The sequence below is a fragment of the Rutidosis leptorrhynchoides genome, unplaced genomic scaffold (genome assembly GCF_046630445.1).
Source record: "Rutidosis leptorrhynchoides isolate AG116_Rl617_1_P2 unplaced genomic scaffold, CSIRO_AGI_Rlap_v1 contig431, whole genome shotgun sequence".
In the NCBI taxonomy this organism is placed as follows: Eukaryota; Viridiplantae; Streptophyta; class Magnoliopsida; order Asterales; family Asteraceae; genus Rutidosis; species Rutidosis leptorrhynchoides.
Window position 1 is genome coordinate 6,955 of NW_027266663.1, and position 16,646 is coordinate 23,600.

The 16,646-nt window shown below is 38.0% G+C and overlaps 1 protein-coding gene across 1 annotated transcript; it reads left to right on the forward strand.

Moving 5' to 3' along the window:
- Nucleotides 1–13,015: 13,015 nt before the first annotated feature.
- LOC139883655 (sucrose nonfermenting 4-like protein) lies at nt 13,016–16,566 on the forward strand. The gene is made up of 13 exons (XM_071867803.1): nt 13,016–13,140; nt 13,274–13,361; nt 13,719–13,913; nt 14,227–14,361; nt 14,469–14,528; nt 14,840–14,929; nt 15,207–15,341; nt 15,429–15,573; nt 15,660–15,833; nt 15,948–16,011; nt 16,094–16,163; nt 16,268–16,382; nt 16,475–16,566. The coding sequence occupies exons 1-13, from the start codon at nt 13,016–13,018 to the stop codon at nt 16,564–16,566; spliced, it is 1,488 nt and encodes a 495-aa protein (XP_071723904.1).
- The last annotated feature ends 80 nt before the right edge of the window (nt 16,567–16,646 follow it).

Genomic DNA, 16,646 nt, shown 5'->3' on the forward strand with positions numbered 1-16,646 from the left:
AACTCTGTAAACAGTTGAAATAGTGCTCGATTAAGTAAACTCACCCTACAAAGTTCACGGACACAAGGTCAAACGATCGTGAATAAAGGTGTAGAACAGAAAGTCTTCTCCAAAAAAGTCAGCAACGTCGACAGCAAGACTGCTACAGAATGTCGACGGCAAATCAGATTACGCGCGGAAGGCTTTGTAGGACTTGTATATGTATGAGTGTATAGGCGTGTAAGCTCTGTCTGTGTGTGTTCTGCTAGTAGAGTCTTCGACTGCTTAAATAGAAAACCACAACCTTGGAGAATAAGACTTCTATACTGAATAGGAAAAACAATCCTTTTCGGAATAGGAATTGTATCCTAAGAGAATCCTTAACTTCCTCTTTTCTTTTAGGAATTAATTTAGGAATCCTTTTCACAATAGGAATTCCATATAGAATCAAATAAGACCGGTTAATAACAAGGAATTCTCAATTACTAGGTTTCCAAAGAAGACTTGTACCGCAAGTAAGAATCGAATCTTCAGTAGACTGGTTTTGACGAAAATAGCCAACTCACAAACGCAGGCGTGAAAACATCCACCCCTACATTATACACACAGAACTCCTTAAAAGTTAATCGGAGATCAAGAAGATTCACACACGCATTTAACTAGTATAGTTAACTTGGTAATTTTTCTTGTTTTGAAACAAGGGATAATCCTTCTCGCATCCATATATATTATAACACATGAAAAATTTCTAGAGAATATTTAAACTTTTGAGAAAAATTTATGCGATTGCAAAAATCGAAACTTTTAATCATCTAAAAAGATGTAATTGTTAAAGAAATGATGAGATAAATTAGCAAGTGTACATGTTTTCTATCAACTCACGAGCTTAATTTGTTTTAGTTGTTGCCATTGTATATATGGTTTGATCGTTAGATATATATTTCACATTATAATATCGTGTGGATTAATTCTTCGCGATTTCTTTATTTAAAATAAAAAAGTCAATATGATTTCTTGGGGAGGTTTTTCTCGCGCGAAGTCTTGCATGATGGAAAGGAATATACTAAAGCTTAACTTTGGAAAGAACCACACTCACGGCAGTTTGACTTAACAATCTCCTCTTTTGGCATTTTTGACAAAACCTTCAGAAAAATCTTCAAATCGTCGTTAGAACTTTTGAAACATCAAGTCTTCAACATATTGTTAATGGAAACTAGTAATGTGCAAATATTGCCAAAACTTTGTAAACAGACTCAGAGTAACACAGTCGAAATATGCACACATCGTACCGCGCTAGAGTTTAAATGAATATCGTCATGAATCTCCCCCTGTCGAAATTATATCTCCCCCTTTCATTCATTCAGAGATTAAGCTGCCAACATAAGCTCCCCCTATCGTTGTGATCTCCCCCTTTTTGTTAATAAATCGCCAAAGCAGCATGTAGGAGAGACAAACTAGCAAATTCAGCATAAAAAGCATACTTGGTCCGAATAAAATTATTACACATCAAATGAAAAGTCTGAATGTGTAAGCAGAAACATAAAAATGTTCAGCAATCAAAGGCATAAAATCAACTCCCCCTAAGAATCAGTTGCGAGCAAGCTGAGCTTCCAACTGCAGCCGCTTCTGCCTGAGTCGATACTCCTTTTTCTTCAGAAATTTGATCATATCTTGCACTACTGCTTCAGGAGTCAGAGCTTCTCTTTCTTCAGCTTCAGCAGGATGTACTTCTCTGTCTGCATCTTCATCTTCAGAGATGTCCACCAGATTTTCACCATGAGTGAGACGTGAAGTGAGTGAGAGTCGTTCCGGCTGTGTGAAGTCATCACTTTCATCAACAGTAAGGCCCTGATTCAGCAAGAGGGTGAAGATAGTTGCTGGATAGACATAACTTTCATATTTTCTTGATTGCCCAGCAAAAAAACTATCTTGTCATATGCCATATCCCCAAGATTGAAACCAATCCGAGTTCCAACTTTGAAGAGCAGTACTCCCAGCTTTTGACTTACAGTGTTGGTATGACGACAAGGCATCCAATTTGCCACAGCTAACTTGTGAAGTGCAGAGTAAGTCGTAGTCATCTCAGCTGGTTTTAGTGCTGAGCCACCCCCATACCAGGTCGTCTTTCCACCTTCAGTTAGCTCAGACGCGATAGCATTGCAATTGACTTCACATTTTTCTTCAGGGTTCCAACACTCAAAAGCATCAGAAAGCAGCTCAGGAGAGATTGCATAGTATCTACCTCGAACATACACTCGTTGATAATTTTCAGACTCAAGATTGTCAACGTCAGCAGGCATGTTGCAGTAGAATTCTCTCACAATCTTTTTTACATACTGGGTGTTCCGAGTGGCACTTACCCAGAGCTTTTCCTCAAATAGTAGATCCTTGAGATTAAACTCCTCTGCTTGATCTCTTTCCAGCACCTTCTCAGCAATCATCTTTTTCCCAGCGGCATATGGCCAAAAAGCTCTTGCAGTTGCATTGACAAACTTATCTGCCACAACTGGCTGTTCTTCTTGCGATCTGGATGAAGATGTGGAAGCAGACTTTGAAGTCTTCATAGCAGTCCTTTTTCTTTTCAAATTCTTCTTTCCCCTTGTGCTAACAGGGACCTCAGCAACATTTTCTTCCACAGGTACCTCAGCACCTTCAGCATTCTCCTGTTTTGCAGCAGCAGGAACCTCTCCCTCAGCATGAGCACCAGACTCACTATGAGGCTCCCCCTCAGCTTGAGGATTTCTTTCTCGTTCAGCATTGTCAAGATCCTCTGTGTCAGCAGGATCTGCATTAACAGCAGGCGAATTCGCACCTGTTTGAGTCTCAACTTCTTCAACAGGACTTATAGTCCTTTCACAGCTAGCAGAGTTACTAGATGTCGGATTTTTACCCACATTACCAGTATTTTCACTATCATCCTCAGATATACCGGTAATTACAGTTCTCCTATTAATCCTACCAGAAGAGAAAGGAGAATTACTCACCGGAAAAAGCCGATGCACAACCATTGCTGTTTCAGGGTTTTCAACTACCCTGTTCTCATCATCTGAGTAATACTGCAAAATATCTTCAGGTTCGTACTGTGAGAAGTTTCTCCTTGGTGGTGACCGAGAGGAGTCTGAAGCCGAAATAGAAATTGACGACGATGAGGGAATTGTTCGCATATTCGATGCGATTCTTGCCGAACGGCGAGCACTGCTTCTTGTAGAACTTCCGCCTCTTGTTCTCGCCATTTTTTTGAGTTTAAAGGTTTTGGAGACTGAGAATTCTTTAGGGTTTGAGAGAGTTTGGAGGGTTTGAGAGTGCTTTTTGAGAAAATCGAAACTGCTCAGAAACAAGTCAGCAACGTCGACAGCAAGACTGCTACAGAATGTCGACGGCAAATCATATTACGCGCGGAAGGCTCTGTAAGACTTGTATATGTATGAGTGTATAGGCATGTAAGCTCTGTCTGTGTGTGTTCTGCTAGTAGAGTCTTCGACTGCTTAAATAGAAAACCACAACCTTGGAGAATAAGACTTCTATACTGAATAGGAAAAACAATCATTTTCGGAATAGGAATTGTATCCAAAGAGAATCCTTAACTTCCTCTTTTCTTTAGGAATTAATTTAGGAATCCTTTTCATAATAGGAATTCCATATAGAATCAAATAAGACCGGTTAATAACAAGGAATTCTCAATTACTAGGTTTCCAAGGAAGACTTGTACCGCAAGTAAGAATTGAATCTTCAGTAGACTGGTTTTGACGAAAATAGCCAACTCACAAACGCAGGCGTGAAAACAGGTATGTCTCAGGAACCTGTGTACACTCACGGCAGTTTGACTTAACAATAATAAATAAACTTGTTAAATTTGGTTATTATCTACTGTTAGAGTGAAAAACTTTATTTCTGTAGTTTTCGTCAGAGGCAGTGTTAATAACAATTTATGTCTACTTAGAGGGCTAGTTGTTTCAAAGTGTACCGTTTGAGGTTGTTACAACTCGTTTATTTTTTAGCATCGAAGTTGATGATCTTCTATAATTGATTCAATCTATTAACTTTTTGTGAATAGTTATGTGGCTAAGATTTTTTTGTCCTCGTTTGAGGGCAAATAAAATTTTATTTCAAACCTGAAGTGTAATCATTATATTTTCGATTTTGAGATATTCACATCTACACAACTATCAGACTTCTTTTTAGATATATTATCTTTAGGCTGTTGTAGTTACTTTTATTATTTTCTTACATAATTTTATAAAATTCTTGTTTGGGCTTTTGTGATTGATTTTCTTGACATTGTCGTGAAGCATTATTTGCTGATAAATTCATAATACAAATTACATACCCAAAATTCATTTTTTTGAAGTCGAACCCATAATTTCATGATAGCGGAAATGTATAATCATTAGACAACGTCCTAATTGACCATGAAGCCTTATTTTGATGGCAAGAAAAGGAAAATAAATCATATCCAGTAATTCAAAATGGTACCCGTCTAATGTCATGAATAGTACTTGTTTATTTTAGATTGATATAATCTTCCATATTTATAAAAAAAAAATGAAATACATAATGATAATATTTATAGTCATATCTAACAAATGATGCTTAAGGCTCATCTCCAAGTGAAGCCCAATAGCATAACACAACATCTGAATCGTATCAGCTGAAGATTGTATAAAGATTGTATAAATGTACCTTAAATATCCTCATGATCAATTAGATGATATTCACTTAAGTCTAGGAATCAAATCCCAGCTATTTAGGAAGTCATAATACAATTACCAATGTACTCTCGTTTATAAATGTATGTAACAGCATATCAATAACAGCTATTCGATTTAAACTTATACAATCATTATATGGTACCAAAGCCTTCAGACTAACGTCGAATAATTTTTGGGATTTTTTTTCCATCATGTTAAAAGATCAGGCTTCCTCCAACTCCAATGAATCCATACTCATTTGCGCTCAATGTTGCGGCTCAGGCCCCATTGAAGCTCAACTCGACCAACAACATGTGTTGGAGACTTCAGTTTCAAAGTTTGTTCAATGCTTGCAATCTCATGGGCTACAACCATTACTACTGGTGATTCCAGTGCTTCGAATCCAGCCTATGATGCCTGGATGCGTCAGGATCAACTGATTCCGAACACTATCATTGGTGCACTTACACCATCTATCATACCATTCATAGCTACTTCTACAACCTCTCAAGAAGCTTGGTCCTCTCTTGCAAAGATTTATGCCAAACCTAATCGTGCCACGATAAAACAGGTGAAAGCTCAGTTGAAGAAAATTGTCAAGGGACAAAACTCGATTACAGAGTATATGCAGCAAATTAAAGCAAAGACTGATCAACTAGTTTTTCTAAAGTCTATGGATATTGAAGACATTATTGACAGAGTTTTTGAAGGACTTGACGATACTTACAATGAGGTGAAACTGCAAGTTAATGGCCGAGATGATCCTGTCGAATTTGATGACCTTGTGAAAAGGCTCATCAATGCTGAAGCTGATGCCATTCTCAACTCTATTGCTGCTCCCTTTTCTGCCACTGCGCACTACGCTGATCGTCCTCAAAGGTCGTCGCAACAACTACACCAATCGACAACATGGTTAGTGGCGCCCACAAGGGAATCAATTCAACAGTCATCCTCCCACTTCTCTTGCAGGTCAAACTCAGTCTTATCAGCAGCAATCATTTGGCCAGAACATCCACAATAACTGGCACAATCCTACTTCTACTTACCAACCTCGTCCTTACTTAGGCAAGTGCCAAATCTATCATGTTCAAGGACACTCTGCTAAAAGGTGTCTCGATTTTTGTATTGTTCTTGCAGTAGTATCTCAGGCACCACCACCTGCTTCTTACCAGCCTTGAGCCAATGTTGCTAATACCTCCACCAGTCAAGCTACATGGCTTCTTGACTCCGGTGCGTCGCACCACATCATGAGTGATCTTAACAACCTGGCTCTTCACACTCCTTATACAGGCCTTGATGATGTAGTTATCGGTGATGGCTCAGGTTTGAATATCAGCCACACAGGTACATGTATTCTGAAATCACATGAAAGGGATCTTAAACTGGATAATGTTCTTTATGTTCCTCAAATAAAGAAAGATTTAATTTCAATTTACCAGTTCTTTATATCTAATGATGTTGCTGTTGAGTTCTCACCTCATTATTTATGTGTGAAGGAATTGATGATAGGGAAGGAAATCTTGCGAGGCAAACCTGAGGGTGGTGTTTATGAGTGGCCAGTGAAACAAGTCTCCAGCTTAGTTCCCTCCACGTCCACTGCTCCTACCGACTGGCACTCTAGATTAGGACATCCTACTCAACCAATTGTCAAACACATTCTGTCATAAAATAAATTACAATTAGTTTCTCCTTCAATTCAATCTCAAACTCATTGTAATGCTTTTTTTACAAATAAAAGTCACAAACTGCCATTTTCTAGTTCTACATTGGTGTCTACAAAACCTCTAGATGTTGTGTTTTCTGATGTCTGGACCTTACCTGTATACGCTAGTGACAATTACAAATATTATGTCCTCTTTGTCGATCACTTTAGCATATACACCTGGCTATATCCATTAAAGAAAAAATCAGAAGTTAGAGACAAATTCATCAAACTTAAGGGTGTTGTCGAAAATTTCTTCGACACAAAAATCAAAACCTTGTATACAGATAATGGTGGCAAATTCATAGCACTCACAGAATTTCTCTCTCAACATGGCATCTCATTTAGGACAACCCCACCCCATACACCTGAGCACAATGGCCTCTCTGAACGCAAACACCTCCACATAGTAGAAATCGGCCAAGCTCTTCTCCCTCATGCTTCCGTTCCACTCACATATTGGCCATATACATTTTGCACAACGGTATATGTCATAAATCGTATTTTAACTCCTACATTAAAAATGGACAGCCCCTACCTTTGACTTTTCCAGTTACAACCTAACTATGGAAAACTACGCACCCATGGTTATGACCATACAATAATCATAAGCTTCAGTGAAATTCTAGAGCATGCATCTTTTTAGGATACTCTCTAAGCCAAAGTGCATACCTGTGTCTTTACTTACCCCATAATAAAATCTTTGTCTCTCGTCATGTGCGATTTGTGGAATCTGAATTCCCTTTTGCAGCTGCTCAATCTGCAGCAGATCACTCCGACAACTCGACCAACAGCCTACGTGTCTCGGATTGGATTCCACCGACCCTACCAGCTCTACCTCCTCCTACTGAACTGCCACTACCACTCACACCGCCACCCTCTGTCTCTACCTCTACTGGATTGTTTGCTCCTCAAGTTAGTTCTGACACATCTGAATCGACTCAGCCTGTGCAACAGTCGGCTCCACCACACTCAACAGCTCATCCTATGATCACAAGAGGCAAGAACAACATTAGAAAACTAATTCAGAAACTGAGTCTTACTGCTTAAGTGACAGAATCTGCTTCATATGAGCCTCACACTATTACTCAAGCATTGAAAGATCCCAATTGGAGAAAGGCATGTTATGCATAATTTAATGATCGGAGCTTCGTTGTGATCTCTCTGCCGTCTCCACCAGATCCACGAGCACTGTTGACCTTCACCAAATCCAAGATCCACTTCTCCTCTCGTCGACGAATTGTGTTTCAGACTAATGGTCGCCGGATGACGACGGGAATGGGAGGCAAAGGCGGTGGATATGTTGTCATCGGTTCGGTTCAACTCGGTCAAAATAGAAACGAAATAGAGTCTTTCACAAATGTAAAAAAAAATCTAAGGGCAAAATAGTAAAATACTATATGGGATGTGCAAATAGGATGTATAAAAGAGCAGGCCTCATTTCTAAGGTTGTAAAAGAAAATACACCTAAAATATGTGGGAAATAGGGTCCAACTATGACTGGGGAAAGCCAAACGCTGTCAATTACATGCACTTGTTCATAACAGTACCTGGGAGTTGGTTCCTCCACATGCAGCTCGAAACCTTGTTGGATGTAAGTGGATCTTTAGGATCAAGAGGAACTCGGATAGCACCATTGACAAGTACAAGGCTCGGCTAGTTGCCAAAGGGTTCCACCAAAGGCCCGGCATCGATTTTGCTGAAACCTTCAGTCCTATTATCAAAGCCACACAATCAGAATCATATTAAGTCTTGCAATTACAAATGGTTGGGAAATGCGACAGTTAGACGTTAATAATGCCTTTTTGCAAGGGCCACTAACTGAAAATATGTTCATGGAACAACCAAGGGGATTTATCGACCAAGACAGACCTACATATGTATGTAAACTTCGAAAAGCAATCTATGGCTTAAAGCAGGCGCCGAGAGCATGGTACCAAGCTCTTCGACACTTTCTGATCACTACAGGTTTCAAAAACTCATATTTTGATGCATCCTTATTTCTTAAGCAGTCTAACACTAGCACAATCATTATCATTGTCTATGTCGATGATATAATTGTCACAGGGAGCAATTCACAACTTATTGATGACTATTTTAAAGCACTAGCAAGGTAATTTTCTATTAAAGATTTAGGGCATCTAACATATTTTTTAGGCATTGAGGTGATACAAAACACTGATGGCATACTACTTTCACAAAGAAAGTATGTTATCGACCTCCTACAACAAAACAAAATGCAAGATGTGAAACCAGCAACAACTCCTATGGCCAACAATCAGACTCTCATATTGAACTCAGGCATACACTATATTGATGCAAAGGAATATCGCAAAGTAATTGGAAGTTTACAGTACATGCTCCTTACTCGCCCAGATATTGCTTTTGTTGTAAACAAATTATCGCAATTCAGTCATCAGCCTTCAAATGAGCATTGGATGGCGGTGAAACGTCTTCTTCGTTATCTTGCAGGCACCATCAATGATGGAATTCAGCTTCATCGAAACTTAGATTCGTCGCTTCACGCCTTTGCTGATAAAAGCTCCCTCATGAATTTACAAGCCTATTCTAATGCAGACTAAGCTGGTGATAAAGATCAGTACCATTCGACCGGCGGCTTCGTCGTCTTCCTTGGCAAAAATCTGATCTCTTGGAGCTCTAAAAAGCAGCGATCCGTCGTGCGATCGACCACTGTGGTGGAGTACAAAGCTATTGCGAACACAACCGCCGAATTGAATTGGATTCGCACCCTTCTCTCTGAGCTCGACGTCGGACTTCCACAAACTCTGGTCATCTTTTATGACAACGTGGGGGCCACCCAACTCATTTCGAACCCTGTTTTCCATTCAAGGATGAAGCACGTGGCGATCGACTTCCATTTCATCAGAAATCAAGTCCAGAACAGCGTCCTCCGCGTCGCGCATATTACCGCCACTGACCAGATGACAGACACATTGACGAAACCATTGTCGCGACCTCAGTTTCTCCTCCACAAGTTCAAGCTTGGGCTTCGTTCTCGTGGCCCAACTTGAGGGGGCATAATAGATGATGCTTAAGGCCCATCTCCAAGTGAAGCCCAATAGCATAACACAACATCTGAATCGTATCAGCTGAAGATTGTATATATATACCTCAAATATCCTCATGATCAATTAGATGATATTCACTTAAGTATGGGAATCAAATCCCTGCCAGTTAGGAAATCATAATACAATTACTAATGTACTCTCGTTTATAAATGTATGTAACAGCATATCAATAACATCTATTCGATTCAAACTTATACAATCATTATAATATCATTACTATAAAAGATTATGAGTGTTAGAGAAAGTTAACGTACTATGAATATTATGATTTTCTAAGATTAATTGTAGAACTTTTAAATAATTTAAAAATCATTTTTGGTTGAAGAAGTTATTAGAAGATTAAATCAACAACGATAAAAACTAGCCTCAATTCTATTAGGTGGAGTCGACTATATGATTTATCACGTCTAAGTCTAATGGCAATGTGTAGATCACATGTCATGAATCATACTATATAATACCATGTACATATATAATATAAAATACGATGTATAAAATGAATAGAATGAAATGAATGAAATCATGATATATGATATAAAGACATACTCCCTATATAAAGAAATAATATGTCCTATAAATTTATAAATAGTTTTTCTATCCTTAATAGAGAAATAATATATCCTAATTTTTGTCTTTCTTTCTAGCCGCCTTATAGATAGTTTTTCTAACCCTATGACACTATTTATAGAAAGTCATATGTGTGGATACTACGTCGCCACTCTCCTCTCTCAACTACTAAATTTTATGAGATACCTAAATTTTTTAAATCCTTTATAACTACCATCTCACACATAAATCTAGGTTTCCATCTTCCTCCCTCTCTCACTTCTCTATGTTTCTATATCTATGTCATCACCTTTAATTCATAACAGGAGCTTCTTTAGGTCTACGTCTCACATGTCCAAACCACCTAAGTTTACACTCTCTTATCGTTTCGTCTGTAAGGGCAACTTTTAAATTGCTCATTATAATCTCATTTCAGACTTTATCTCTTAGAGTGAGTCCACTCGTCCACCTCAATATCCGCATCTTTGCCACTCTAATCGTGTGCTCATGTTGTTTCTTTATTGGCCAACATTCACTCACATATAGAATAGTTGATCTTACGGTTGTTCAATAAAACTTTCATTTTTTTAGTCAACTCGACATATGTCTATCACATAAGATACATGTTGCAGTTCTCGATTTTGTCCATCTTGTTTGTATACGATGGGTAATATTCCTATCGATATCTCCATCTTCTTGAAGAATATACCCAAAATATCGAAACCTATCATATCTCGGTACATCTACTCCTCCTAGCTCGATTGTACTAGCATGACTTCTCCCTTTCCCACTGAAGTTACAGTGCATATTACGTCTTACTGCGACTCAACTTAAAACCTTTCGACTCTAAGATCTCCCTTCACAACTCTAACTTCTCATTTACTCCCTCTCCGTTCTCGTCAATCAAATTAATATCATCTGCAAATAACATACACCACGAGATGTCGTCATGAATGTGTCCATCACTAAGGTGAAAAGATATAGACTTGAAACCACGTCTTGATGTACATCGATGGCGTACTAATCGGAAAATCAAGTGTGTCTCCTCCATTCGTCTTGACATTAATCCGTACTCCTCATGCATATATTAGACAATGTCAACGCCTACCGAAGGATATTTATAGTGAAGAGTCAGCAAATTATATCTACCGGAATTACATTTGAAACTATCGACCTCACCTAATAATTTATGTGGAAGTGAATTCTCATGATTTTTATCACAATTTCATGACGAAATAGGATAGATTAAGAAATTTTATTCTGACAGTAAATTCTCGTATTTACCAGTTCATATATATATACTCTTATAAGAAAATGAAAGATGCAATTCTCTTCGAAAGCTGTTGATCACAATTCCCTTTCCTTTGAAAGAGAACAAGTTTTGCCACTGGGGAAAGCCAATGTTTTTTTCCCTTCAAACAGTTGGCGTGGGGTTGCAAGATGATAGAAAATCGAAGCATTTACAATCACCTCCATATTCAAAGAGAGGAACACTATGTCATTTGAATGTGTACATGTATATATCGATCTTTTATCTTGAATGCGAGGTTGAAGCGACGTACTAGGTCGATAAACTTGAGCAATTAACCATCCCTATATGTGCCTGCCAATCCTAGTTAATTAAAGCTCCAAGCTCCACTCAAGTGGAGATGCACGAGAAGTGATGGTTTGATTTAGATACATTTTCGATAAAAATAAAAAAATAAATTTGTGGAAATTTATAGTAGACAAAAAATAACAACTGAAATTGTCTCAGAATTTTATTTCTACCTCTTCTAGGTGATAGTCTAGTGACTGCGGGCCATTGCTACCGCGTGTCCCTTAATAGATCTCTCGCTGCTCACCGATTTCTCATATTAGTTCTATTTCATCATCGATCATCGAATGATAGTTGATATATAATGTAAGGAGGTGATGCTTTGGCGATACGCAGTGGTGACGAACGTAGGATGGTGATGTTGTTATTCAATGTGATCGGTTGATAGAATAGAATCCCTTGTGTGTGTTTGATTCAGCCAACATAAATTTACAACAACCGATTTCGGGTAAGAATACGGGATGGTAGAGAGGAGGCCAGGAAATAAATAACAGTTGGGTTGTTTTTTTCTACATTTTTCCCAAAATAAAAAATAAAATACTTTAGTATTAAAAAAATTGGAGTAAAATAAATAAATTATGTTAATAAATCTACGTCTCAATCAAAGTTTTTCAATTTGGTCATCTATTTTTTTTTTGTTTGACAATAATTTTGGTCTTCTATTGTACAAATAGAAGACGTTTTCACTTTTTAAATTCATTGTAAATTTAATGTATTTAGACAATAATAATGATTAAATACATAAATTTTTCAATGAACTTAAAAAGTGAAAACGTCTTCTATTTGTATACGGAGGGAGTAGTATTTAGGGATTTTTTTCCTTTTTTCTTAAAAAGATTCCATCTAAGGGAAAAGAAAAAAAAAAAAGAAAAAAACGGTCCACCCTCGATCTCTTCGCAATTACATCCCAAAAATTCGACATTTGTAATTGCGCTGGAAAATTATAACCGCCGTTGGTGTTCGATTTCATTGCACGCGCAGGATTTTGCACATATATATATATATATATATATTTATACATATATATACATATATGCTTATACACATTATATCATTTTTTCAAGCTGCTTTAGGTGAGTTCTTCGCTTCCCCCTTTTCTATTATTCACTCTGCCGCATTTAGGGTTTTATCGTATCAATTTTAGCCAATTTGGAGCAATGGATCGATGCCTTTGATTTTAAATTTTGAGCTTTTTTTTTTCCGATTAAACTTAAGCAAATTTGTGATGAAAGATTGTCATTTCATTTGATAGTAGGATTCGAGTTTCTCCCATTTTCTTCTCTTGCATGGGAATTTTTTGGGGCTTGCCTACTGCATCGTGCCTTGATACATTTGCTTGATTGAAATTATTTTGCAGTCAAAAGTTTGAAGCTGGAATTTTGAGGGTGTAGTAGTTTATAAAACTTCAGGGCAAATGTACAATCCTCCTGGCATGGTTACTGCACGAGACGGGGGTGGAGTAGGCGGGGTGTTAATCCCTATGCAGTTTGTATGGCCTTATGGAGGAGCCAATGTATGCCTAGGGGGTTCCTTCAATGGGTAAGATTCTGCAATTTCTTTCGTACCTTGCTTTTATGTTTCAGTTAATGTGGCTCATGGAAGCTGGTTTTTTATTTTTTCTGCTCATGATTTTTCGATTTACTTGATGAAATTTCTTCAATGATGCATGAAGTTGGACTCAGCTATTGAGGATGTCTCCTGTTGAGGGTTGTCCTGCAGTTTTTCAGATTATTTGGAGCATAGCACCAGGTTACCACCAGGTTAGTCCATTGGCTGATGTTCTAGGGTTTGAAACATGTTTCGCTGTGCATAGTTCTGGCAGAGAATGAATTAGGATACTACATCATTAAGAGTTAACGGCTTACCTTATTAAGTTCTCTGTTAGTCCATTCGCTGATTGGTTATAGGGTTTGAATCATGTTGATGTGCATAGTTCTGGTAAGTGAATGAAGTAGGAAGAACCTTATGAAAATTTATACCTTACCTTATTAAGTTGTCGGTTAACTACAGAAAAGAAACCGTTTTAAAAGTTATTCTTTTTAGTCATATACTGGCATTTGGTTGGTTTATGGCGAGAGTCATTTTTGGGAATTTAATTCTCTGTTCATGCTGTGCAGTACAAGTTCTTGGTTGATGGAGAGTGGAAGCACGATGAGCATCAACCTTACGTTTCTACAGCTGAATTTGGAATAGTAAACACTGTCCTTCTGGCAGTGGAACCCAATAATTATATGGATGGATTGAACTCTGGAAATTCTACTAGAACTAGCATGGATGAAGACGGCCAGGATAATAATGCTTCTCGGCTTATGGTACGAGGCATTTATCGGAAATGTTGTCAGATGAGTTACTTCAACCTGTTTTTGGCATGATTTGATCTGTCTATGGAAATAGCTAGTCGACTTAATTAAAATGATTACAAATTTACAATTATATGCGATGCCTGTACTGTATCTTTTGCTACAGAGTCTAGTGACTTGTTTAGATACCTAATGTTAGGCCATTCCCTTCATGATATACTAGGCAATCACACTAGGCACCATAAACTTGAATTTTATTTATTTATTTATTTGGCTCTTTCTAAAATACGAAACTATGAGTTATTGAATCAATCTCTCTTTGCAGGGTAGGGTCTCGGATGGTGCATTAACTGGGGCAACCCCTAGAATAACAGAGACTGACCTACAGTTCTCTCGTCACCGTGTTTCTGTGTTTTTATCTACACACACAGCTTATGAACTACTCCCTGAGTCAGGCAAGGTCTGTATGCCCTACCCTTGACCTTTTACGCTATCAACTATTTTTAAGATTTGGATGTTTCTTTGGACTAGTTGTTCGTTCCTGACTTAGATGAATCGAGCTTGCAGGTTGTTGCTCTGGATGTTGACTTACCAGTAAAGCAGGCATTTCACATCCTGCACGAGCAGGTATTTTTTTTTTTTCATTTATTTTGCAGCGGTCAATATAATAAATCATTTTCGGACTAGATTTGGTAGAAGTTTGCTTGGCATATTTCAATTTCTGCTTCAAAACATCATGGAGATTTATAATTGATAATAATTTCTGGTCCATTGTTTCTTCACTTGAAGCTTTTTCTTGATGAGATTTAATGATTTATAATGGCTGATGACACCTTCATTTCTACTCTCTGCTATAGTCATACAATATTTCTTCAGCTAATAAGGAACTTGGATTTAATTTCTTTTTCTGCCATGGTGTTTCCTCCCTTTTGTTCCAGGGTATCTATATGGCTCCTCTTTGCGACTCCAAGAAAGGGCAGTTTGTCGGTGTTCTGAGTGCTTTCGATTTCATTTTAATATTAAGAGAGGTACGTGAGTGTTGAAAGTAAGACCTTTTGTTACCAGTGAGTCTAATTCCAATGACACATTCTTTGCAACGTTATGGGAATTATGCTACGGCATAGATGGTATAATCAGATGTAGATGAATGTTTGTGGCGATTTCGCATCTTGAACTTTGTTCTAGTTCGACGTGCCATCATTAATGATGATACCAACAGCACTACTGTTTTGGTTGCTTCTAATTTCTCTTAAATATTATTTAGTTTATTGACCCGTATATTGTAAAACTACTCATCTTTTGCAGCTTGGAAATCATGGGTCAAATCTGACTGAGGAAGAGCTCGAAACACACACCATCGCTGCATGGAAGGAGGGGAAAGCATATCTGAACAGGCAAATTGATGGTCATGGGAGGGCGTTTTCAAAACCACTTGTCCATGTTTGTAATCTTGTTTTAATTTACCTGGATTGATTCTGCAAGACTGCAACTTTATGGTAACACCCAATGTGATGGCTCGTTTTTCAGGCTGGGCCATATGATAGCATGAAAGACATTGCTTTGAAAATTCTGCAACATAATGTAGCCACAATTCCTATAATCCATTCATCAGCAGATGGTGATACATATCCTCAGCTACTGCATGTCGCTTCTCTTTCTGGAATACTGAAATGTAAGCCTCAAGTGTATTCAGTTAGCTTTTGAAATAATTACCTGTTCGAATAATGTTATGTTACTAACCAGTTTAAATTTTATCAGGCATTTGCAGGTATTTCAGACACTGTTCTAGCTCATTGCCAGTATTGCAGCTACCGATTTGTGGGATTCCCGTGGGCACTTGGGTTCCGAAAATCGGGGAATCTGATCAACGGCCATTTGCAATGTTGAGGTCAAGTGCTTCTCTTGGTGCTGCATTAAATTTGCTTGTTCAAGGTATGTTTTCTTTTTGAAGTTCAGATGGGGTATTCTAATTACCTGTTCAATTAATCTGAGGTTCAACTTTGACCATGCTAAAAGGTTTTAACCTGTTGCTCCTTTCTCTTGCAGCTCAAGTAAGTTCAATTCCAATAGTTGACGAGAATGACTCCCTATTGGATATATACTGTCGAAGGTAAGAAGGAATAAACTTGCTTGTCTTTATTAGCCACATCCTGTATTTCTTTCTTTCTATTAACGGTGTTTATTGATGGCAGTGATATAACAGCACTGGCGAAGGACAAAGCTTATGCTCATATTAATCTGAATGAAATGACCATTCAGCAGGTGTTGACCTCGTTTTCTCATACATCTAGGTTATGTTTGTTGGTAAAGATGAAAGTTTCATCTTACTTGGTCGGATGGTGAATTATCTATCTCTGTTTTGACAGGCATTGCAGCTGGGACAAGACTCGTTTTCTCCTTATGAACAGAGAAGTCAAAGATGTCAGATGTGTCTTCGCACTGATTCACTGCACAGGGTTATGGAGCGTCTGTCGAACCCAGGTAGTATTAATATACTCATTCTTAATCCTCACCATTGAAATGATTTGTTACATATAATGAAATCTGGGCTTATAATAATGATGAATTATCAGGTGTTAGGCGACTGGTGGTTGTTGAGGCTGGTAGCAAGCGTTTGGAAGGAATTGTTTCTCTTAGGGACGTCTTCAGGTTTTTGCTCGGTTAGAAGAAGAAGAAACGTGCAGTGCAGTGCAGTGTTGTTGTTCCATTGGATCTGTGCTTGCCTCTTTCTTCTTCTTCTTGATT

What these genes read in the sequence shown, in the direction of transcription:
- LOC139883655 (XM_071867803.1), top strand. Translation starts at nt 13,016, where the DNA reads ATGTACAATCCTCCTGGCATGGTTACTGCACGAGACGGGGGTGGAGTA. An exon ending in TAGCACCAGGTTACCACCAG is followed by an intron (nt 13,362 to 13,718) that starts GTTAGTCCATTG and finishes CATGCTGTGCAG; the next exon opens with TACAAGTTCTTGGTTGATGG. An exon ending in TCATTTTAATATTAAGAGAG is followed by an intron (nt 14,930 to 15,206) that starts GTACGTGAGTGT and finishes CATCTTTTGCAG; the next exon opens with CTTGGAAATCATGGGTCAAA.